Source organism: Pteropus alecto, unplaced genomic scaffold, assembly GCF_000325575.1.
Source record: "Pteropus alecto unplaced genomic scaffold, ASM32557v1 scaffold25, whole genome shotgun sequence".
Taxonomy (NCBI): Eukaryota; Metazoa; Chordata; class Mammalia; order Chiroptera; family Pteropodidae; genus Pteropus; species Pteropus alecto.
The window spans coordinates 1,211,431-1,237,636 of record NW_006441955.1 but is presented as its reverse complement, the minus strand read 5'-3'; the positions used below and the strand labels follow the sequence as shown (position 1 = coordinate 1,237,636).

Sequence of the window (26,206 nt, the reverse complement as noted above, 5' to 3'; positions counted from 1 at the left end):
GATTGGGTTCTTTCCCTCTCTAAATTCTAATTCCTGGATGGGAAAACTTTCACACTGGATATGCCAAGTTTCCTTAAATGTCCCTAAGCCTTTTCCCACTGAAGTGTAGTAGGAGGAGCTTGCCATCTGTTACCTAATTTTCTCATTCTGTTAATACTATGGGACCAGGCAAATTGGCTTGTGTCATTTGCCTCTTTGGATCACTTACTGTTCTTTTCTCCCCTGGGGAAGAATAATTAGTGCTGACATGTGATTTTTTTTTTTTTTTAAACTAGAATTACATCAGTAAGTTACCTTTATTTTCTATATTATTTTCTTTGTGCCAGATGTTCTTGATGAAGACAATGGAAAACATGACCCACAGAAGCTATCATATTTCTTTCACTTAATTTTGGCCTTTCTGTTCTACTGCCACCTCTTATTCTTTGAAAATTTGTCGACTTCTGTTCTCTTTTTAAATTTATTATTGGGTCAAATTTATTCTTTACATTCTAGGTAAGATAATATACCCATTATACCCATGTGATTTAAAGTGATTATTCCTGGTATATTCAACTCTATTTTTTTTAACTCATACTCAATTCTAGCTTTTTTTGTTTTGATTTGTTTTTAACTGAAACTTCTGGTTTTCAGTAATCTATGGGCTTTAGGGCAGCAATTCTGAATTATTTTCGGGTTTGACTATCTGATAGTCATGAATCTCATTTCCTAAGAAAAAGCATATATATATACATACACATACATGCACAATTTTACACCCAATTTAAGAATGTTTGTGTCTGCTCTGCCTCCAAAGTCTACTTGTGTACCTTAGATTAAGAAAAAGGCTAATAACAACTTATATTGAAATCTTGCTGTGCCAGATTTTGCATGCATTATTCTTAATTAATCTTCACAACAAACCTATAAGGTATAAAACTATTATTATCCCCCTCTTTTTGTCTTAAATGAGCAAACTATAACATAAAGTGGTTAACCAACCTATTCAGTTGATAAATGATATAGCCAGGATTTAAACCTGATATGACTTCTGCTCTATACTGCAAGGAAGTAAACCTGAAGGTAGTGTAGATTGGGCTCTAAAGGTACTATGGACAACTGGGAGCAAAAAGAAATAGCTAACACTAAGCACTTGTAATAAGCTAGGAATTTTTCTAAGCACTTTACATAACAATAGACTCATTTAATATTCAGAATAGCTCTCAGGAGATACTGATATTATCCTGTTTAACTGAGGAGGAAACGGAGGCACACAGACATCTAACTGAGGAGGAAACAGAGGCACACAGACATCGACTAACTTGATCATGATCACACAACTAGCAAATTTTGAAGCCAGATTTCAGACCTGAGCAGTTGATCTTCATACTTTTTGCTTTTAACCTCTGCCATGTCCAGCAAGTGGTAAATCCTGCCATGTCCAGCGCGGCCCTGGAAAATAAACCTGAGTGGGAATGGTGGGAGATTGAGAAAAAAAAGAAGACAGAAAGCAGGGATCAGGAGGTCTACTTCCCACTGGATGGACAATGGCCCAGTTTATTTTTTGCAAGCAGCTTTTATATAGGATCATACAGTTGCTGCTGTCATAAGCAGTTTCTCTAAACCATAGTAACACTGTTTCTTCTGTTTCTCTGAGGCTACATGTTCTCCTGGCCTTTAGCTTATTATCTGTCTGTGGCTATGTTTGTATTATCTTGTTCTCAGGAGACATTTGTGGAGGTGAAGTAACCCTTGGTTGCCTTTGCAGTTTGCAAGGACCTTGTCAGCTTACAAACTGCTCTCCACAAACTTCTACATCATATTGCCTCTCAGCAATTGGTAAGAATATATTAAATATAGAGACATAGATAAGCTGACAGTTTGTCACTTACTAGCTTTGTGACTTTGAACAAATTTCTTAATCTCAGACTATGTCCTCATTTCAAAACAGGGAGATTAAAAATCCTTCTTATAATGAGCTCAAATTAAAAGCTCACAGCTAGGAATGCGGTGGTTGGAATTTGAACCCAGGCTCTAAAGCACTATGCCATAGAGCTGGAAGTATAAACTTTGAAATTAGCCACACTTAGATTCAAATCCCAGCTCTGCTACTTAATTGCTATAAGAAGTTAGGATAGTTACAATTTGTTATCTATAAAGTGGACAATAAAATGTTTCTGAAACAGTTTTAGTGAGAAACTTACTATGCATAAGTACGTAGTAGGTGATTATCTTGTGTAGGTGATCAGTAAACTGGGGCTAGTATTTTAGTTGAGAAGCTTCATAGGTGACAACACATGAAAGTAAAATTTAGAACAAGATATTCTTTGAGTTCAACTTTTTAACACTTCGACACCATATAAATGCCCTGTTGTAGGCAGCTTACTATCAGAGCTTTTTGCTTTAACTACAGGCAACTCTAGCTGATATTTTTTCCCCCGTCCTTTCTTTTTCATTGTCTTTTTTATTGTGGTTTCCTGTGTTACTCACGTGAATAACTTTGTGACGGTACCCTATATGATTTAATATTGGAAACTTGCTTTATACTGCCCCTAAGAGCTTTGTTGAGAAATTATTGTATTGATGTTCTTTTGATGCTTCAGTAATTAAACTTATGTGATCAAGCCCAAGATACCAAATTCGTAAACACGAAAAGATTCTATTAAGTTTTTCTGTTTTTCAGAAATTTATTAGGTGTTATCTAGCAACTACGTAGAAATTAGTTTTGAAGGACAGATTTTAATTTTAAATTTAAATGTAAATTCATGGTTTATACTCATTTTTCTGTTACTTAAAGAGGATTTTATAAGATTAATGCTCCCAGTTCTTTTTTAAAAGCGTGTGCGCATATAAATTTATGTATGCATAAGAAAAAAAAGACAGAAAAAGCTATACCTAAATTTTGAATGCTTATTCTCTTGATAGTGTTAACAAGTGATTTTTTTTCTTTTGCTCTTTAAAAATATTTTTGGCTCTTCTAAAATTAACAAAAATAATCTGAAAAACTTATTTAAAGTAAAACTTTTTCTTATAAAATTTCTACTAAGTATGCTTTTCATTGTGCTTTGATTTGATTTTTTTTAAAGGTTTACTTCAAGCAGGATGGTACCTTTTTATTTTCCTCCATCAAAATGTGCACTTTGGAACCCAATGCCAATTGGAGATTTCATCTACTTACATCTTAATTATTACAGGTATGTTTCTCTTTTTAAATCAAACCAGTATAAACAGGAGTCAAATAGATGTGTAAGGCAAAATTGATTACTCCGCTCCGAGGAAATAATCCCTTCTGCTGCTTTAATCTGTTCCTTGTGCTTTTGAGAAATAATCTTAATTTCACAGTTAAAATATTCTGTAAACCTGAAGTTCTAAGTATTATAAGAATTCAGAAGAGACAAAAATAATAAAAACTGAAAGCGTTTTTCATCATGCTTTAGCATGATATCTTTGTAGAGCATTGAGAAGACTGAACTGATTTTGAATTAAATAGACTGTTTTAACAGTCTGCCATGATGAAGTAACCGCTTGAGCTAAAGCCGACCCAATAAATAGACCATTTTAGAAGGAATATAAAATACGGTTATGGCAAGATATAGAAGTTTCTATGTCTTGAAGGAAAGACATAGAAACTTAGGCTTAAAGTAATAGAAAATAGAGATCCATTGAGATTTTTTTATGTAAGGGAGTTACTTGTTGAAAGCAGAATTCTGAGGCTGGATCATTGGAAGGAGAGCTTAGAGTCAGCCTAGCTGTGAGATGATTTTCTATAATCTAAGAATCATAGATTTGTGCCATAGTGGTTTAAGGTGCTATGACTGGACTCATACCGCCTAGAGGGTCAAATCCTGATTCTACCACTTCATAAATATGTGACCTCAGTAAAGTAGCCAAGGATCATTTTCCTTATTTATAAAATAAAGATAGTGATACTTATTTCATAGTACTCTTTTAAGGATTAAATGAGACAGACTCTATAAAGTAGCAGTTGGCACAGTGCCTGAGACATAGGAAGTATTCAATAAATGGTAGCTATTATAAGGGCTGAGAGCAGTGTAGCAGTATGGAGATAAAGAGCAAAGAATGAAACGAGGTCATTTTGAAGGAACAGTTGATAGCATTTGATGATCTACTGAATAGAAGAACTAAAGGAAAGATAAAAGTCAAAAAGTATTTAAGTTCTAAACCAGTTGGCAGAGAAGGATGATATAACATTGACAGAAACAAGGGAGAGTCTTAAAGAAGTTCAACTAAGTATTTGTTAGACTTATTCATTCTTTTCTCTATGTCTGTTAACCTGTCTTTTATATTTTCTGTTGTTATTTTTCTGTGCTATATTTTGAGTAATTTCTTCCTCTATTCATTTTCTTTTTTGCTGTGCTTAGTTGCCATCTAACCTGTTCATTTAGGTTTTTTTAATTGTGGAAGTATACTGTATATATGAAAGATTGTTTATAACGTGTATGCACAGTTTATAGAACAATAATAAACATTTGTTACCTATCTCCAGTTGATTATATAATCTATTGAGTTTTTAATTGATTATATTTTTAATTCTACAAGTTTTTTGTGGTTCTTTTCAAATTCGCCTAGTCTTTTTTTGATAGTGTCTTGTTCTTTGCTCATATTTTAGAGTCTCTTTTATATTTCTTTGAACATTTGAATCATTTATTTATATTCTATGCTCATTAATACTAGTATCTTAAGTCTATAGACAATATGTAAACAAATGGATGTGACTATTTCAATCAAACTTTATTTACAGAAACAGAAGGCTGGCCTCATAGTTTCTTGCTCTGGTTCATAAAATTAAGCAAATGTCTGGAGAACAGCTATAACTTCAGTGTCTGTTTATTGCAGTTCTGGTTTCTAGACAGTCCTCTGTAGTCCTTTTACCCAACCTTTGACCCTAGGCTTTACCTACAGTGGTCTTTTCGTACATTTTTAAAGATGCGTGTGATATTTTAGGCAGCATTTTATGGCAGGAAGGTTTTTTAGGATATCAGATCCTCTGGATTTATAAAAACTTTTGTTATTTTTCAGAAATCCAAAGATTGTGGTAACGGAAAAGACCATTCGACTTGCTTACCGTCATGCTAAACAGAATAAAAAAAACTTGCCTTGCTTTTTACTTGGTTCTCTCACAATAGATGAAGGTAATATACTTTTAAAAAGATGATTTTTATTACTGTAATAGAATTTATGTCTACTGATTCAGCCAATTATTGTAATGTACTTTGTGCTGATTTTCTTTGTTGTATTCCAAGGCTATGAAGATGTGTAAAATTTGACAGTACCCATCACAGACTTTACAGTCTGATCAGGTGGAAGAATATATATCCAAGTCATTTAGTATACTATTAGTATAAACAACGTTTTGTTATAATGTAGGCTTGCTTAGTTGATTTCACAATTTTTATTGGCATGCTGTGTAATAATTGCTGTTTTTGTTCTTCAGATGAAGAAAGTGTAATATTGACAGTAGATCGCTTTGATCCTGGTCGAGAAGTACCTGAATGCTTAGAAAGAACACCTACTGCTTCTCTTCCTGGGGACTTTGTGATTCCATGCAAAGTTTATACTCAAGGACTTTGTTCAAAAGAAATAATAGTTCACAATGAAGATGACTTCATTTCAGCTTTTAAGGTGAGATTTATTGATATTCTTAATTCAGTATAATCAAACTATATTATGTTGCATGATAATAAACCCATATTTAATAATTATTCATAGTAATTTCTGATTGCATGTTTACTGACCTAAAATGTAATTAAAGGTGATATCTGAGGGCAGAAATCCTAGGTAGATAATATGGATACTGTTCCAGAATAGGAAGCAGTGTGACCAGGATAGCAAAATGCAAGATATGCTCAGGGTGACATTAAGGGTGTATATTTCTACACCCTGTCTTTTTATGGGCAGTCAGACTGAAGTATTAGTTTGGCCATATTATGGAGAGCCTTGTATACCAGGCTTAGAAATTTGAACTTCGCCATATAGAGTCATTGAAAGTTTCTGAAAAGAGGAAATACTCTTAAATCAGGGGTAGTTAATCTGATAGGGCAGATGACTGAAGTCGGAATAGTTAGGCTGTTCATTGCAATATTCGGGTGTGTATTAGACAGGTACATTGTAACCTATAGTAGAGTGGTGGCAGTGAGACTAGAAAGGACACAGTTGGCACGCATGTGCAACTACAGAGGAAGAACTTACTTGATAATTTGGGATAATAAGAAAAGAATCAGAGGATAGACTTTAGATTTTCTGAGACTGAGTTAGAGTTCTTTACATCCATTTTTCCCCATGTAATATTTATTGGAAGTGACATTCTCTAATAGGAATTTGAAATCCTGCTAAGACATCTAAGTTGGAAAGATATGATGGAGCTTGGTACAGTAAATCTTATTTGCTTTGACAAAATTATTCACGTAACTTTTTGGTCACATGGAAGAAATGAAATAATTGAAATGCTGCAAGTCAGAAATTGTTTAATTTTGTTAGTGCAAGATATATATGTGTATATGCACCTGTATGATATAAAACCTTTAGAGATATGAACAAATTGCAGTTTTAAAATAATTGTACAATATTAATTCCTCAGGCTCTGCAGCACCATGTATGTAGCAAAGATTCTTTGGATTGTGGTAAACTGCTTTCCCTAAGAGCACATATCACTTCTAAGGAGAGTTTGGACAATGTGGATTTTGATTTGCATTGGGCAGCAGTAACTCTAGTGAATACCTTTAAATGCACACCTGTGAAGCCCATCCCCATTATTCCAACAGCTCTGGCAAGAAATTTGAGCAGTAATCTGAATATTTCTCAAGTTCAAGGTACCTATAAATATGGGTAAGTAAAAGATAATTGATCCAAAATTTTAAATATTGGCCACATTAGCATATTTTCATGGTATCCATATAATATGAAATAATCGTGCATTCAGTTTACATGCCAGAGATCTGAAGTGGCTAGGTGAATAACCAAGGAAAGTGAAAAAGTTGTTAATTTTTGCTGAATATAGTTTTTTTTTCAAAATGTGCCCACCACCACAATAAAAATTAGTGGTAAAAATTATATTACAATTGGTTGTATGCATGTGTGTGTGTGTGTGTGTGTGTGTGTGTGTGTATTTTTTTTTTAGGTGAGGCAACCCTTGGTTGACCTCACAGATTGCAAAGACCTTGTCAGCTTACAATCCCTTATTTTTTATTTTTTACGTGTACAGTACCTGGTCTTCCTAGGTGGTCTCCCATCCAAGAACTAACCAGGCCTGACCCTGCTTAGCTTCCGAGATCAGACGGGATTGGGCACGTTCAGGGTGGCATGGCCATAGATTGTATTTTGTTATTTGAAAGTATAAGAAGTTATCCTTTATCATTTTTCCCTTTGTATTTTGCTTAGGTTTTAGGTCATCATCTTTTTTTTTTTTTTTCCACTATAATTTGACTGATCATAAGCCTATAAGAGGCTGGAAATTTATTTATTATACGAAGTTTTATTTATGATTAATGACCATTGCAGATAGAGAAAGAAGATAAATAAAATTTTATAGTACTTTTGCTTACCAAATTGTCAACTACTTGAAGGCGGAGTTTCCTCATATAGCTGGAGAGGCATCCTTTCTAGGTTCCTATCACCACTCTTAATTTCTTAGGAAATGTAAGCCAAATTGCATGCTTTCTGTTTGGCAGGCTGCTTCCCTGAATCCTTGTCCACTTTCTTTATCCACTGTTTACTGAGCTATGTTAGACAATGTAAGCACCCTCTGCTTTAAAATCTAAGCAATTCACTTCTGGCTTCCTTTCCTCTTAGACTCCACCCTAGTTCCTGTTAGGTCTCCAAAGCCAAAAATGTTTGCCAAGGTACACTCAACTCCAAGTCTTACCCTCTAAAAAAATTCCTCTTCAAAAGAGGATAAGGAATAGGGAGGATTTTCTTTTCAGAGGGTCCCTGGAATTGCAAGAAAGATCTCATTTTGAGTCCCATATGCTGACTGAAGCATCTTTCTCATTGGAGTGGCACACACAAAAGTGTTGGTATATTTCGAAATCATGGGATAATCAAACATGATGGTGATAAGAAAAAGTTTGAATTAAATGAAACATTTCATTCTCTTGGCATAATAAACTGCTCTTCAATTGAGACAAAGGAATTCATGTTAAAATTAAGCAAAATATTAATTTATTTTCCTTAGTACCTGTACCCATCTACCAGTGAAGCATGGTTTCACCTTTCTCTAAATTATCCTCTTTGACCCCTTGACATGCTAGTACTAACCCAAGATGTTTAATATTCTATCTAATTGCCTATTCCTCTTGCCTCTTCTTACCTATAATTCTGTATTAAATTTGTGACATTTGCCCTTTTCCTTGACCATAGTCATTTGTCTACCCTAATATTTATTAGGATTGATCTATAGATAATTGTGTTAGACGTTGGAATTAAAACGCATACTTACCATTCCTTAGGTATAATAATGTGTAAACATGATGCGGATAAAGATAATGGGGTTTATATACAGTGCAGCGAAAGCAGGAAGGTGTGTCCAAGTACTTGGGGAAATCATGGAAAGCCAGAGCTGGGGTTCTTTTAAAGAATAGGAATTTTCAAGTAGGTAAAGTAGAAGAGCTTTTAAAACAGGTGTGTCATTGTTTATATATAAATCTGCCAACTCAGGCTTAATCATCTTGTGCCATGGCCTGATAAATTCATTACTTTTGTGTTTTAAGGTTATTATAGCAGTAAAAAATATCCTCAATGAGACTATTAAGACTTTATATCATGAATGGCATTTTTATTTTTGTATTTTAAAGCCATAACAATAAAATTAACTCCACAATTCTGCAGTTATGTTCTTAAAACTTACTGTCAACAATAAACATAATAACAAAGTATAAACATAATGTCCTTTTAGGGAATAGTGAGCTTTTGAGTTCTATCATGATGGTTCTAAAGTTCTTCGATAGTGGTTGGAAGAATATAGTACATAGAAAGTTGAATATACCTCACCTAATTTCGCCTCCTTCAGAGAGAAGTCTCATCTGTTGCATTCTTGTCAAGTCACGTGGGTACTTGAACACTAAAAGTAACAGGAAATTCACTTCTCCTAGGGAAACCTATTTGGTTCTGAAATTATTAACCTTGATTTTAGTAATTTTGATTAAAATAAGTTGTTGACACTTTTAGAGCAAAACTTTTTTAAAGGGTGTGTAAATTTCTGTGAGCATTTTAATGGCTAGAAGTTTAAAGATATTGAATCTCTTTAATCTCTTACTCTTACTGGATTCTTTTTTATACTTTGAACTGTTTTCTTTGTGTGCATGTGTGTGTGAGAGAAAATATTCGTTTGAATTACCTCCCCTGCCTAAAATGTGCTGATTCATCACTCAGATAATCTCTTTTAAAGGTAAAAAGTACATACATTTAGTTGTTTTTACATGAATGTCCTCTCTTTAGATATCTTACCATGGATGAAACACGCAAATTGTTACTTTTGCTGGAATCTGATCCTAAGGTTTATTCTCTGCCATTAGTGGGAATGTAAGTATTGCATTATTTATGAAAACCTTTTCAGCCACATATGTATTCACATGTATATATATGATAAGCATGTGAATTAGTTGTACTGTAAATATATAATTAATACTTAGATCACCTTATAAAGCCACAAAGGCCAATGATTCTTAAACTTCCTTATTTTAATAGCAGAATCAGTTAAAACAAGATTTTGTCCATTCTTAGGAAGAACTTCAATGTATAAAACAGATAAGGTTGAAGCATTAGATCCCTGTTTCTTTAACCTTCTTCACTACCCACTGTCCTTAAGGTACCTTCAACTACACAGGACTAGAATAACTGTTTAAAATTCAGTCAGGCAGTTTTGCAGAAATTCCCCTAAAGTATTAATGGCTTTCTCCTTAGAGTTAGTGGTTAATGGCATTTGACAGATTATTCAGTCAGAAATGTATATTCATTTCACATTTATTGAGTGCTTACCATATGCATAGTATTATGTTTGGTATTGTGTTAGGATTTAAAGCTGCTCAAGGAATTTATAATCAAGGTTAGGTGATAAAATATTCAAATATTCACACATAGAAAGAGAAATAGTAGGGAAGTACCTGATTTGCTATGAAATGAGCAATATCGATAGCACTATTAGTACTTATGAGAGAGATGATGGGGACATTTTCTTAGAGAAGGCAAACTTGAGCTGGACCTTTCAGTGTTTGGCTAATAGGGAGGATTAGTGGGTGAGGGAACCCATGTGAAGAAATACTGTGTGCAAAATTTAAAGATGAGAATGCACAAATGTTCTGTGGATTATGAAATCTACTTACAGTCTGTTTGCTATGCTCCTGGTATTGGCTGTGGGCTTTTATGCTAAGTGAATATCAAGAGCCTTCTGTATTTCAGGTACAGCATTTAGTCTTCTCAATAACTATAGTTTTAGGCTGCTGACTTCACTCTCCCTAATTCAGTTCATTCTTTCCAATCCAGGCTAATCGATTCAAACGAATTCCTGCTTTCACTTCTATTGTTAACCATTTTCTCTCCTGCCATTTTTCTTTTTCCCTTCATCTCAGGTGGAGGAGGACAGAGAAGAAGAAGCTCTCTATATATCTTAGTTACCCTAAGAAGAATGTAATCTAAAGTATATTATTAATTTGTAAATGACTGTAATTTTTAATTTCTGTTTTTTCTTTAGATGGCTATCTGGCATTATACATATCTATAGTCCTCAGGTATGGGCTTGCTGCTTGCGATACATGTTCAGTTCTTCTATTCAAGAAAGGCAAGTGATATTTTCTTCTGTGGTATTTTACTTTGATCTTTTCCTCCATTCATATTTTATTGATCTCATTTAAAATTCATGTGATGCCTTAACTTTTTATAATGCTTATGAAGCAGAACAAGTACATTAAGAAAAACAAACCTTAGAATAACATCAGACCCCAAAAAAGATGAGGTTGTACTATATTTGGAAATATGAAGGAATTTACTTGCCTAACCACAGAACTGTAACACAGGAGATATACTTTCTAGGAGTGGGAAAAACCTTAGAGATCTTCTGTTCTAACTTTCTATTTCAGTGAAACGACTGAAATAAGTGTGAATTTATCTTACAAGTGTTTTATTAAGTTACACAGTGCTACTACTAGCACTTTAAGAAACATCTGAGTGCAAATGTTTAATTTTCTTCCTAGAACTGAAACACAAGTATTAGAGTTAATAGGGAAACTTTATTTCTAACCTCAACTCCTCATTTAATTTTGTTATTTTGTACATGATACCACTATTTGCCTCTTACCTTCTTCATCTATTAAATAAAAATTCCAAGGTCTGTTTCTGTCTACCTTGGGTGTCTATGATATACTTTAGAAAAGAACTTTATTGAAAAGACAGTGCAAGTACATTGTAATAAATTAGACATAAATAAAAATAAGTCTCTCTTCCACCCTATTTCACCAGACACTATCCCCGGAGACAATCACTATTAAACAGTGTTTTTCCTTCCTTCCTGCAATAATCAATGAATAAATATCACTCTTCCCTGGCTTGTAAAAATTAAATCACAAATGGGAGTATACCATTCTTTTTCTGTATGTTGCTTTTTTCCTCTATATCACTATTCCTTGGTGAATCTTTACATCTTGCCATGTACAGATTTAGTACACATTTTACAACTGCGTAGTAAATAATATCTACTATATTTTAAAAACAAGTGCTTTTTTGTATATATCTATGTGTGCATTTCCTAGTATATTTGTAGAATAAATTCCTAAAAGTGTTTTTTCTAGTCAAAGAGTATAATTTTGAATTTTGGTAGACATTGCTAAATTACCCTTAAAAAGACTGCTGATTTATAATCCTTCCAATGATGTTTGAGTGTGCCTGTTTTCCCCATCCCCTCATTAACACCATGGAACAAATAATGTATTGAGCATCTACTGTGTACCAAATACCGTTCATATTGGGGACAAACAGTAAAGAAAATAAAGACCCTGTAAAGCTAGGCAATAAACTAAATAAGTAAAATAAGAAATATTTTACAAGATGATGAGTACTGTGGAGAAAAATAAGCAGGGGTGGAGAATGTTGTGTGTCTGAATGGTAGTGGCAGGTAAAGAGTTACAATTTTAAATATGATCAGAGAGCAAAGACTTGAGGTGAGGGAGTAAGCCATGTGGCTGTCCAGGGCAGTCCCAGGCAGAAGATACATTAAGTACAAACAGTGTGGGCGGAACATCACCTTGCATCTTCAAGGAACTCCAAGGAGGTTAGTGTGACTGGAGAGGTATGAGAGAAGGGGAGAGTAGCAAGACCTCAGAGAGGTAATGATAATGGTCTTTTCTGATGTTTTATAACCATATTCTGGGAACTTAGTACTGCTCATGTCTCTTGCCATTCTCTCAGATTTTGCATATTTTTCATGTTGCTTTGAAGAGCTCTCTCTTTCTATTCTACATACAGTCATAAGCTGCATAACAACTTTTTGGTCAATGACAGACTGCATATGAAACAAGGTATGCTACACAGCCTAGGTGTGTAGTACATTATACCATCTAGGTTTGTGTAAGTACACTCGGTGATATTCACACAATGATGAAATTGCCTAACAATGCATTTCTCAGAATGTATCCCTGTCATTAAGTGGTGTATGACCGTATACATATATTTAATATGTAAAATATATAGAGAAAAAATAATTATAAAAATATATGTGGCAAAGCTTTTTTCCCCCCCAGATTGTCATTTCACTTAACTTTGGTTAATGATATTTTCCCCAAACAGACTTTTTTAAAAATCCAATTTATCAATCTTTTTTTCTATCTTACTTAGAAAAAAATTGCCCACTCCAGGAGTATTTATTAAAATAAAAAGTCTCTTGTGTTTTCTTCAGATGCTTTTAAAGTTCTACTTTTTACATTTTATTTCAGCTTTAGAAGATGATTAGTTTTATTTGAAATAAAACAAATTAAATGTTCATTTTAGTGTATTCGTGCAGTTGTTTTATTATCATTGACTGGTCTTTAAGTTCTTATTGACAATAACTGTTCAGTAAAATTAATTTTAAATCTCTCAGTTTGTGTCCAATCTGAAGCAATAGACAATTTCTTTGATATCTGAACTCTTTAATTATCTTTTCAAGGGAAGTTTGAACCAGAGAGGAGTCAGCATTGCTTAGCATAGCTTAGATTGATACTTTTTAGCATTTTGAGGAGTGGTCTTGTCTGACTCCAGCGAGAAGACAGAAAAATAGGCATTCTGCCTTTCCAACCTCCACTGCTTTGTTTTTTTAGTAGTGTAACATATCCCCCAAATTATTTTTCATTCAATATTTTTCAAGGTAGAGACTACTAAAAGTAGTTTTAAATAATTAGTTTTAGTATATATTTTAAAGGCTCATGATGACTTTATATTTGTTAAGTCATGTAGTGAATAATAAAATGAATGTTCATTTTTTCAGTGTTTATAATAGTGAAATGTTATCAACACTGTAATTTATTGATTTTTAGAAGTCTAGGAGAATCAATAATAGCACGTCCATAAATCATAATACTACTGATAGTCACTAAAAAAGAATAAAGAGGCCTGAGGTATAATATAGAATAGTGACATGGAAATAAATCCAGGATAGTCAAATAAGAAATAGCAATTGCAAATAGTGTGATAGTAAGGTCTCATTTTTGTTAAATTGTATAAAATGTTTTTGTATGCCTAGGAGAAAATTCGGGAAGTATATACACTAAACTGGAGAGTGAGGTGGGATGGTTTTCATTTTCTATTTTTGTTTTGTTTGAAGTTTTTACAAAGAATATGTATTTCAGAATAAAATATATTTTAAAAATTAAAAATCAGTAACATTAAAAGTAAGCATGAATTTGCTTCCCAGTTTTCTTCCAAAAATTAGATTGTTTCATCAGTCTATTAACTAGAGACTCACATAGAGTTCTTTGAATATACTCTTGTTATTAGTAAATTTTAATTAAGTGGCATTTTTTTATCCAGGGTATTTTCAGAATCGGGAAATTTCATTATAGTTCTCTATTCTGTGACACATAAGGACCCTGAGTTTTATGAATGCCTCCCTTGTGATGGCAGGTTACCTGACCTTCAATTCCAGCTACTAACCAACAGGGGAACATTGCAACTTTTCAAAGTAAGTGATTTGGTCACCTAGTACATTAATGACCTTTTAGGGCTGCATGTTGGCAGTTTAAATCCAAGATCTTTACCCTTTATAATAATAACTCAAACTATTAGGCTTTGGGTATTTATAATCAGTCTTACTGAATATTAACTTTATTCATTTATGGTTAATTTTGTTTTGTAAATTTTAGATCATATCTCCAGGACAAATTATAATACAGGGTCAGAGGTTATCCACAGAATAGCTTGCCAGTGTTTTTCTAAAACCTTTGAAGAATACTTCGAGAAATTATATATTATATCATTTTATGATATTGAGAGTTAATTTGTGACTTCAGTGTTTTCTTTGCCCTATTATTTTTAAAATGTAAGGATATGACAAATGGTTTCTCACATTTAAAAGTCAGTGTTAATAATAATATATAATTCTAGGAATCAGAATAGATTGTTGCTATATATAATAAAAATACCTAAATGTCATTGTGTCAAAACATTCAAAGACCACTTTTCAGTAAATTGGTTAGTTGTCCTTTGTCTCAGACCAATAATAAAAACATTCTATACTTTGTTACAAAAATATTGAATAACTGAAAAACCATATGTTTCCACTCAGATCTTATTTTGTGCCTTCTTTCATTTCATTTATAGGTTACCTCAGTTCATGAATCAAGTTTTTGCATTTTAATTATAAATATTATTTTAAATGAGATCTAATAATTTATTTCTATTTTAGAGACATATATTATTTACTCATTCTTTAGGTTATATCCTCAGTTCAAAGTTGTTATTTTAACTGAATCCCTATTTATTTAATGAGTTACATAATACAAGTGATTAATTTTTTGCTTTCACTTTTGTAGCAGGGACATAGACAATACATAAAAAATGTGATTGCGTCAAAATAGAACTGCTGTGTGATCCAGCAGTTCCACTTCTGGGTATTTATCTGAAAGAAATGAAAACACTAATTCAAAGGGATATCTGCACCCTGCTGTTCATTGCAGCATCATTTGCGATAGCCAAGACAAGGAAGCAACCTAAATGTCCACTGATAGATGAATGAATAAAGAAAATGTGGTACATATATATAATGGAATATTATTCAGTCATTAAAAGGAACTCTTGCCATTTGCCACGACATGGATGGACCTTGAAAACATTATGCTAAGTGAAATAAGTCCGAGAGAAAGCAAATAGCATGTGATCCACTTACATGCGGAATCTTAAAATAAAAAAACTCATAAATACAGAGAACAAATTGGTGGTTGCTGGAGGTGGGGATTGAGGGATAAGATAAATGGGCAAAGGTAGTCAAAAGGTACAATCTTTGTTATAAATAAGTTCTTTGGATTTAATGTGCAGTACGTTGACTATATCGTATACAGTGACCCTTGAACGACACAGGTTTGAACTTCACAGGTCCACTTATATGCAGTTTTTTTTTAGTTGATCTGCACAGTTCAATCCTGCATTGTTCAAGGATCAACTCCGAGACTGGGAATCTGTGTAAGCCAGAGGGCCAACTGTAGTTATAAGTGGATTTTTAACTGCTCGGGAGGTTGGTGCCCTTAACCCTCATTTTGTTTAATGGTCAGTTTTATTTGAAAGTTGCTAAGAAAGTAGATCTTAAAAGTTCTCATTATAAGAAAAAAGACTGTAACTGTATGATGATGGATGTTAACTGGACTTACTGTGGTGATCTTTTCATAAGATATACAAATCATAATATTGTATACCTGAAACTAATGTGATAAGTTAATTATATCTCAATAAAATAATTTTTTAAATGAGGTTACAGTTATAGAAATCAGAAGTCCCCCTAACCCCAGTATTTCAGAGCTAACTATTCACCTAAATAGAATTCTCTGGTGTTTTAAGTCACATCTCAAAGTATGACCTACTTCATTTCAGAATGTTGAACCTTCTGACAAGAATCCAATCCAGTTTGAACTAAGTGCTGAAAGCCAAAATGCAGAAACAGAATTTTTTAACAAAGTTTCCAAGACTCTTTCAATTAAGAGGTAAAAGATATTTTTATTATCTGTATACTTTTTTAAATTATTTTTATTTTTGATGAGTAAAGTAACTCCCCAGTTATTTCTGATGACACTATTTGTATATCTTACATACCATAGATGTCTATTCTTTAAATGCGTGCCTTAATACTCAGAAGTTAGATGATAATTTTAATGAAGTGACAACTCTATTTGAGTGATTTTTTTATATAGGGGAAAAAGTATTTGTCAAGCAGTTATGCTGCTTAAGAAGAAGCATCCTGTTTTTATTTAGTTTGCGGTTTACTTGTTCTTCACTTGTAGTTTTAAACCTGGGCCTATCAGATAAACTGCAATACAAAAATAACCATTATACCTAAAAAAGAAATAGTTTGTTTTGAAACTTTTAAAGCAAATACATTTGGGGAATATTAATTAAATAACAGCTTGTGACTTTTGGGGTCAGTATATACCTTTTGTGGTAAAGAAGATATTACCTTGTTATTAGTCATGGTTCTCCAGAGAAACGGAACTGATAGGGTATGTGTGTGTCGGGGGTGTTAAGGATTTAAGGAATTGGCTCACAAAATTGTGGAGGCTAACAAGTCTAAAGTCCAAAATCTTCAGGGGGGGGCTTGCAGATTGAGAAGAGTTACAGTTGGAGCCCAAAGGTGATCTGTAAGCAGAATCCCATCTTCTTGGAGAGGGATTCTTTGTTCTGTTAAGGCCTTTAACTGATTGGATGAGTCCTACCTACGCTCAGAATCTACTTATTTAAATATTAATTTCTCCTAAAAAAAAAAAAATACCTTCATGGACATATCTAAGATAATATTTGACCAAAAATCTGGGTACTGTGGCCTAGCCAAGTTGACACATAAAATTACCCCTTCATATCCCTTTTCCAACTTTGTCATTTTATTCTACTATATGTTGGATAATATGTTAAGGGCTGAGGATATGGTGATGTTAAAAACAGATACAGACACAGTCCCTACCCTAATGGAATTTATAGCCCAGTAATAGAGCATTGAATGTTCTCCATATTATTTGAAAGGTCCTTTAATTTAAGTTAATAATTGCCAAATATTTAATAACCTCATTAAAAAGTTATTTAGAATGCTGATTTATTCTTTGACTCTGTAGTTCAAAAACTTGTATTTTTACCTTTCTCTAGTAGTTGCTTTTTCCTTTTCTCAACTTTTTGACTCTAACCTTAACCTGTCTATGGGCCCCTTCATTACTATCTGTTTAGTATCTTGCATGAGAAACAAGCAGGTAAGGTTCATTATAGATTATTGTAATTACTGAGGAAGTGGCTTGACCTTTTTTTTATAGCATTCATTCATCTTTCCTTAACACTTGATTCTGTAGGTGGAAATTATGATACAAGTTTAAAGTACATACCAACTATGCATAACATAATAGTTGTGAGTTCCAGTTATGGTATCAGGCATACCAGTTTTCAAATTCTTTTAAACATCAGTATCCCATCTGTAAAATGGGAATTGTGACTGATATTTGTATTAGTTTCCTGTTGCTGCTGTAACAAATTACCACAAACTTGGTAACTTAAAACCATACAAATCTATTATACTTATGTAGGTCAGAAATCCAAAATGGGTCTTTGGGTCTAAAATCAGTGTGATAGTAGGATGTGTTTCTTCTGGAAACTTTAGCAGAGAATACATTTATTCCCTTTTCCAGCTTTGAGAGGCCACCTGCATTTCTTATCTGGTGACCCCTTACTCCATCTTCAAAGCTAAGAACGTAACATCTTCAATTCTCTCTCTGTGACCTCTGTTTCCGTCCTCGCGTTTTCTTTGACTCTGACGCTCTTGGTTCCATCTTATTAGAACCCTTGTGAATATACTGGGCCTACCTGAATAATGGAGGATAACATCTACATCTCAACATCCTTAATTTAATCACACCTGTAAACTTCCTTTTACCATGATACCATAACATAATCACAGGTTCTGGGGATTAGAAAGATATCTGAGGTATAATCTCTCCATCTTTGGGCATTGAAAAATATCCAGAAACTATGTTATTACACCTTTGCAAGAACACCTTCACTACCTTAAGTTTTAAGGCTTTCTTCAAGATTTTGTTGAATATTTATAAGAAAAAGCCAAATTAAAGAGACAATTGCATTTTCTTTAACATTTTTGTTGAAATCCTATTTTCAACTCTGACCAAAGCTTTAATAAGGATAAGTCACTTTAGATTTTAATAAAATGTTTGTCTCGCTTAAAGAATTGGTTTTACAATTATACAACCTAAAAGTTTTTTTCTTTTTGCCTTGGGTGCTAAAGAAGCTCAGAAATTAATTTTATTGTTCAGTGTTGAAATTTTATATATGTATGTTTGTGTGTGTTTATCATAAGTATGTAGCAGATATAAAATCCTGGCCACAAACTCAGGTGCACAAAAATGTGACTTTTTTTTCCTTTTTAACAGTCATTGAACTTAATTTCTATTTGAGCCCTTACTCATTATGCTGGGTTATAGAAAACAATTTTCAGTCAATTCAAGGTCTATTTATTCTCTTTCTTCTGGGGTTATATGTAATTTAGAGAGGACTAATGCTGTGCCAGTACTAGTGATCTGGGGTGACATGATTATCATTCATCCATACTGCCATCCGCTGAGGTGTTTTCATTTGCATCTGGTCTTTGGCAATAGGTTTTTACAGGTTCAAGCTGCAACCTCCTTAACCTGTTCAGGTCACTGGCTCTCTGTGTCAGCCCCATGTTGCACTGAGGCACACAAGCTATCATTTTGTATTCTCCATGTCATTTTTGGATGTCAGGGAAGAGCTTTGTGGGATAGATACAGGCCTTTCTGCTTAAACACACCATGCAGACATTCTCATTGTTTCAGTGCAGCACCTTGGCACAGAGTATTTGCCTCTCCAGACTACAAGGGTTTGGGGCAAAGGTCTCACCTGCTGTCAGATCTTCCAAATCTACCTGAGGGTTTCTGTTGTTCTCCCTGCTAGGGAGACAGGATACAGGACCCCTTTTTAGGGAATCAATGTCTGAGCTTTCTTAGCTTCCTTCTGGCTTGTCTTTCTTCCTTCCTAATTCATTCTATTGAGACTTTATCTAGTTTAGGATGCAAAAAATACCTGATACATATAGTCTTCCAGATTTTAGTCTTAAACTCTACTTTCAGCTTTTGAAACTCAGTACCAGCTCTCAAAATTTTTCTGTGTTCTCTGCTTGGGCATGCCACCTGTGATACAGTGATTACAACTGACCAAATGGGAGGAGGTACCTCAAAGTCTCAAAGTATTTCTCCATCACAGATATAAGGACATAGGAAAATGTAATTCCTTACTTAATTTTCCTTTTTAACACGATAACTGTTTAATAAAGTGAGTATACATCTTTATCACCAGATTATAAAGTTTTTGATGGCAAGTGCTGTCTTATTTATTTCTACATTTCTCAAAGTGATTAAACAAAGGATGCTCAGTAACTTGATTTATTGTGTCATTAAGAATAACTGAGTTACAACTCAACAACAAAAAAAACAAAAAATCCAATTAAAAAATGGTTAGAAGACCTGAACAGATACTTCCCTGAAGAGGAAATACAGATGGCTAATAGACATATGAAAAGATGCTCAAGGTCACTAACCATAACAGAAATTCAAATTAAAACCAGAATGAGATACCACCTTACACCTGTCAGAATGGCTATCATTAATAAATCAAAAAACAACAAGTGTTGGCGAGATTGCAGAGAAAAGGGAAACCTCATACATTGTTGGTGAGATTGAAAATTGATACAGCCACTATAGAAAACAATATGGAAGTTTCTCAAAAAAGTAAAAATGGTATACCTTTTGACCCAGGAATTGCACTTCTGGGTATTTATCCAAAGAAAACCAAAACAATAATTCATAAAGATCTGTGCACTCCAGTGTTCATGGCAGCACAATTTACAATAGCCAAGATATGGAAGCAACCTAAATGCCCATCAACAAATGATTGGATAAAGAAATTATGGTTCATATATACAATGGAATATTACTCAGCCAATAAAAAAAATGAAATCCTACCATTTGCAACGACATGGATGGACTTAGAGGTTATTATACTGAGTGAAATAAGTCAGACAGAGAAAGATAATTGTATGATTTCACTTATATGTGGAATCTAAGGAACAAAAAGAGCAAGCTAATCAAAAAGAGACTCACAAATATAGTGGACAATTTGGTGACAGACAGAGAGGAGAGGTTTGGGGGGCTGGGAGAATGGGGTGAAGGGTTAAAGAAGTACAAATTAGTAGTTGATAGCTGGACACAGGGAGCATGGCAGAGGGAATGCAGTTAGCATTAATATGATGGCTTAGAGGAGGGGCAGGGGAGGGAGGAAGCAATTGGAGGGGATCGTTTTATGAGCTATATAGATGTCTAACCAATGTACTATATACTCGAAACTAATTTAAGTAAATAAATTTTTTTTAAAAAAGAATAACTGGGTTAAACTTGCCATGATTAGGTAAACATGAGTCTGATTGGGCCAGCTGTCCTGGGCAACTAACATTGGCCTGAAAAATAAAATAATTTGTGGTTGTCAGATACTAAATTAAATGATCCAAATACTACTATGGCTTATTAAGGACTTTATTCAATTCCAGAAAGAAAGAACAAATGCTAGATTGCTGAGGACTTTTCTCATTTCCCTCTCTACTATTTTAGGTCTTCTCAAAAGTTATCTCCAGGGAAAATACCAATAAATGATCATGACTCTGGTGTTGAAGATGAAGATTTTTCTCCAAGACCAATTCCTAGTCCTCACCCAATAAGTCAGAAGGTATACACTGATCTTAAAAGTACTTGCCTTTGTGGTTAGAAACCTAAAAGTTTCTTCATGTTAAAACACTCAATGATACAAGCTAAAACTTACTGAAGTTATATTCTAAGATAAATCTAGCTATCTATATCTAAATGGCTTTATTTACATATATATACACATACATACATACATATATGTGTGTGGGTGTTCCTCACAGGTATATATAATTATTATATTTAATTGTATATATGTATACATATATGTTATAAGTACATGTAATTATTCCTAGAGAAAATTGAGGCACAGATTGTAAGTTACTTGCCCAGGATTGTATAACTAGTAGGTAGTAAAACTGGAATTCTGATTCAGGAGGTTCAGTTTCAGAATCTGGTGCTTTTAACCCATATAGACTCAAAATTCTATACTATCACCAGAGCTTGGCATTAGTTCTTATTACCATATTCTGTGAAAACATTACTCGCTTTTAGAGATTACTAGTAACCCTCATCATAATTTTTTGACTGCAGCAAACCAGTAGGTTATTTTTACCTCAGTTGGACTAATTACTTATTAGAAGAAAAAGTAATAGGAAATACTTTTAAAAATTAATGTCACATTATATCCAAATTCACCACTGTAAATATTTTGTTCACTCTTTTCTACTCTCTTCCAACTCTTTTGGTTGGTATCAGTAGAAAGAATAACAATTTCATGTGGAAAATATTCTGAAATATTTATTGGAAGATCTTTTGTTATTTAAGGTTCAAAAACATTATTTGCTACTAAATCTGTCAATGAATTCTGCTTGTGATAATTTTTTTGCAGAGAGAGGGTAAAGGTTTACTGTAAACCAGTTTCTCATATTGCGTTCTGTGATCTAAGTAACGTTAAGCAATGTTTCAATAAAGTGAGTTTCATAGTTATATAAGTTTGTGAGAAGCTTGGTTCCATTCTTTGAAGGCTAGGAACTTGTTTATTTTGCTCACTGTTGTATTCCTAGTATACAGCACATAGAAGATGCACAGAAAATATTTATCAACTCTATATAAAGAAAAAACCCTTTTAAATAAGTGGATATAATTTGGGAAATGCTGATCTAAGGAAAGTAAAGCATGTATTTTTGTTTAAAACATACTTTTCTGTCTTTTATTTCTTTCCCATTTATAGGTTTCTAAGATCCAACCATCAGTTCCAGAACTTTCACTTGTGTTGGATAACAATTCCATAGAATCAAACCCTCTGCCTAATCCTTCGGAAATGGTGAATAATGAAAATCCTCCTTTGTTAATTAACCACTGTGAACACTTGGAGCCATTGCAACCCCAGCTTTATGATGAGAAGAAACATAGCCCAGAAGCTGAAGCTGGAGAGCCTTCCTTGAAAAGGCTACCAAATCAATTAAACCAGGGCAATACTCCTTTGAGACACTGCAAAGTAAGACAGCCATCTACCTGTAAGAATGAGAACCCCTATATCAGGAACAGTGTTAAACCATCTTCTCTCAATGGGCCATCTCCTGATACATCTGAAAAGCTTCAAACAGTTTCTTCTGGAAATGTACAGAAAGAAGAGTATCCTATAAGATCTTCCACATTTAAGTCCAAGCAATCTTCTCTTGCCCCACAGTCCCACCCACACAATTTTGTTTTTTCACCATGTAGTTCAGGAAAACCGATGGAATTTCAGTTACCCACTCTGCCACCACCATCTTACTATTCCACAAATGTTTGCGGTTGTTGTCAGCATCATGGTCACATTCAGTATAGTCCAATAAATTCTTGGCAAGGGATGACTACCGTGGGGTCCATTCAAGACCTCCAGTCTGAAGCCCTTCAGAAACATCCATTATTTCACCCAAGTGGATGTCCAGCTGTGTACCATAATGCATTTTATTCTTCAAGTAGTCCTATACCTTCAAGACCTCAGGGAAACATAAGTAGTGGTTCTCCCCACAGCAATGTAGAACCCTCGCCTGTGGCAAGACTAACTTCACATGTGGATTCATGTAACCCACGGCCTTGTGCAGTGTGCATGCACACACCCACGACTGGATCAGATAATGGAATGATGGGACTATCTCCAGATGCATATAGGTTCCTCACAGAACAAGATAGACAGCTGAGACTACTTCAGGCACAGGTTTGTGGGGAGCTTTCTTAGTTCTTTTCAATTCTTGGTATTAATATGGTTTCTTAAAAATAGCTGGCAAGTCTACAGTGATTATATTTTATGGAGTAGAATTACAGAACGTCAGAACTAGAAGGAACCTTAAAAACAATTCTAGTCCTTATTTCACAGATAAGTAAAATGAAGATTAGAAAAAATAATTTACCCAATGACACATTGCTAGTTAGAAGTAGAATCAGGATTGGAAAACAAGCCTTCCTTTCTCTATCTTGTACATATCCTAACCTACAACATAATTGTATTTTTCTTTCATTTTTTGTCTCCAATGAAAAGTCCGTATAAGTTAACTAAACCTTTATAGACAACTAAATATAAAGGCTGCACAATGGATTCTGATACAGGTCTAGTTTGTCAACCCTAACATACAAAAATGTCCAGAATAGGCAAATCTATAGAGACAAAGTAAATTATTGGTTGACAGGAACTAGGAAGAAGGGCATTGGAGAGTGATTGCCAATGGGTACAGAAATTTTTGGAGGATTGATGAATGCAAACTTTGTGAATATACTAAAAACCACTGAATTGTATTCCCTAAAGGGATGAATTTTATGGTATGTGAATTATATCTCAATTTTAAAAGGAGAAGGGGAAGTTTTCGGTGTTTGAGCCTCAGTTTGCTATTTGTTTGTTATGTGACCTGAACAAGTAACTTAATTTTTAAGGCCTCAAGTTTCTTTATATGCAAAATAATTTAATAGTAGTATGTTCTTCATGGGGTTGTAAGATGATACATAAAAGCTCTTAGTATAGTGTCATGTGAACAGGAAGCTCTCAGTAACTGTTAGCTATTGTTATTAATATTTCCAGTTTCAGCATGGTCAAACTTGGGCAATTCTGATTAACCTTTATAAGAAGAATCTTGTGTAAAAATGTCCAATATTTGTTACATGGATTCAGGGTATACCTTCTACTTTACTTTTGATTTTTAAGTGAAATAGAAATAAAATGTTGGTTTGAATAGTTATCATTCAGGCTTTTCTACATGATAGTCAATTTCCAAATGCTAATTTAAACAGTGTGTTTTCACTTTTAAATGTACAGAGCCCAAAGTGCTTATGAAATAACGAATGATATTTTTATATTGAATAAGTTTTATGGAGTTTTATGGTATTATCTAATTGAAATTTGAGAAAATTTAGTTGAAGATCAGTTATTTATAACTGCAGCACTTTGTAATTCATATTTAAACTTTGCTGCAAATTTTGTTGATTAAGTATGTTTTTAACTGATGCAGATTCAGCGTTTGTTGGAAGCACAGTCTCTTCAGCCCTGTTCCCCTAAGACAACAGCTATTGAAGACACAGGACAAGCTGCCAGACAAATGGAATTGGTCTCCATGGAACCACAGTCTTCTCCTGGTTTGCACATGAGAAAAAGTGTAAGCATTGCGGTGAGCACAGGTAATTTCATTTTTTTTTTTTTTTATTTGTAAGGATTTTTTAAAAAAATACTTTTCATATCTACTTAAAATTTTTTTACATTGATATTGGTGCATGCTAAAATAAAACCAAAACTAAGGTGATGAGAGTATAACTTTTTTAAGTCTTCGTATAATTTTACTCTTTATGAAATAAAACTATACCTGAAAACAGATATGAAACTAGATAATATGATACATTGTTTCTGCTTTCTCAGGTTGGACCCAATTCTAATAAGAGAAATCATCTGTGGTTTGAGGGATCAGGGAAGGTTTCATCTATGCAGTGTTATTAAATCTGGGCCTTGAAGGGTATGTAGGATTTTACTTAGTAGATAGGATAGAGAGATGGCAGAACAGATTGGGTAGGAAAATAGTATGAGCTCAGTGAGAAAACACAGAGCTCTGAGTTGTTCAGTATTCTACATTACTGTAATATGGAATATTACACAAGGGAATATCTACTTTATTTGATAAGCAAAATCAAAGGCTTTAAAAATCAATTAATAATAGAAATGACATATTTGTTTACATGTTTACTCACCACCAGAGCATGAGATCTTTGTGTCCACTAGGGTGTCTAGCAAGATGTCTAGTACAAAGGGTAGTGGTGATAAGAATGAAAAAGAAGATTCATGTAGGATATTGCTAAGATTCGATAACTAATTGGTTGTAGCAGTTGAAGAGGAAGGATTCAGAAGTTACTCTAGCTAAATGCAATGTGATATCTTGGATTGGATCCTGAAACAGAAAAAGAACATTAGAGAAAAAAAAAATTTTGCTGAAATCCGAATAAAGTCTACAGTTTTAGTTATGGTAATGTACCAATGTTGATTTCTTGATTTTGAAAAATGCACCATGGTAATGTAAAATGTTAACATCACGAGGAAATGAAGAGTATATGGGAACTCTCTATATTATTTTCTCTATAAATTTCAAAATTAAAAGTTTATTAAAGATGAAATAAAAGTTACTCCAGGATTTTAAGCCTGGTCGACAGAAAGAATGGCGGTAGTGTTAAACAGAAGGAGGCAAGTTAGAGAAACAGGAGAGAGGTTGAGAGTTCAGTCTACTCTGTTGAGATTAATTTTTGGAAATGAAGAGAGTGATGCTCAAGTCAGAAGAGTAGAGGTGGGTTGATGACATAAGACTTGCAAAAGTAACAGATGAAGATTTGAGCCCAGAGAATAAAAATTTAAGAGAGATAATAAAGAAGGAAGACAGATTTCCATATTCTTTTTCTGAACTATACGTAGAGGGGAACAAAGAGGTAGAGTAACAAGAACTTCATGCACATTTATAAATAAAATTCAGGTATTGCTCAGTATTCATTAAGATTCTTTTGGCTACAACATAACCACCTTGAACTAATTTAATCAAGGAAGGGAGTTTATTGGAAGGATATGAGGCTGTTTCATGAAAGCCAAGGCCAAGAATAGGGCTAGACTTCAGGAGAAAAAACAGAATGAGAAACTGGAAAACCGTTAGGACTGTCCAATTACTCTTTTTTTTTTTTCTTTCTTTCTTTTCTTTTTAACACCTACAGCACCTGGTCTTCCTAGGTGGTCTCCCATCCAAGTACTACTAACCAGGCCCGACCCTGCTTAGCTTTGGGATCAGATGAGATCAGGCATGTTCAGGGTGGCATGGCCATAGTGTCCAGTTATT

The 26,206-nt window shown here is 33.8% G+C and overlaps 1 protein-coding gene and 2 pseudogenes across 6 annotated transcripts in view; 1 reads left to right on the top strand and 2 right to left on the bottom strand.

The window, feature by feature from the left end:
• The window catches only part of STIL (STIL, centriolar assembly protein), a 39,396-nt gene that overhangs the window by 2,879 nt on the left and 10,311 nt on the right, over positions 1 to 26,206 (top strand). For 4 of the 6 annotated variants that reach the window (XM_025051954.1, XM_006919164.3, XM_015595212.2 and 1 more), the window contains 11 exons: positions 3,066 to 3,173; positions 5,020 to 5,132; positions 5,435 to 5,622; positions 6,578 to 6,825; positions 9,433 to 9,516; positions 10,685 to 10,771; positions 13,990 to 14,140; positions 16,042 to 16,151; positions 20,838 to 20,952; positions 22,102 to 23,073; positions 24,356 to 24,521. In XM_025051954.1, coding sequence (XP_024907722.1) covers positions 3,066 to 3,173; positions 5,020 to 5,132; positions 5,435 to 5,622; positions 6,578 to 6,825; positions 9,433 to 9,516; positions 10,685 to 10,771; positions 13,990 to 14,140; positions 16,042 to 16,151; positions 20,838 to 20,952; positions 22,102 to 23,073; positions 24,356 to 24,521 — 2,342 coding nt within the window. Of the gene's footprint in view, positions 1 to 326; positions 496 to 1,704; positions 1,819 to 3,065; positions 3,174 to 5,019; positions 5,133 to 5,434; positions 5,623 to 6,577; positions 6,826 to 9,432; positions 9,517 to 10,684; positions 10,772 to 13,989; positions 14,141 to 16,041; positions 16,152 to 20,837; positions 20,953 to 22,101; positions 23,074 to 24,355; positions 24,522 to 26,206 lie in introns of all 6 variants that reach the window. The other 2 variants (XM_015595213.1, XM_025051955.1) reach the window with 2 other exon arrangements.
• Positions 7,193 to 7,311, bottom strand: LOC112485891 (annotated as a pseudogene).
• Positions 26,076 to 26,196, bottom strand: LOC112485982 (annotated as a pseudogene).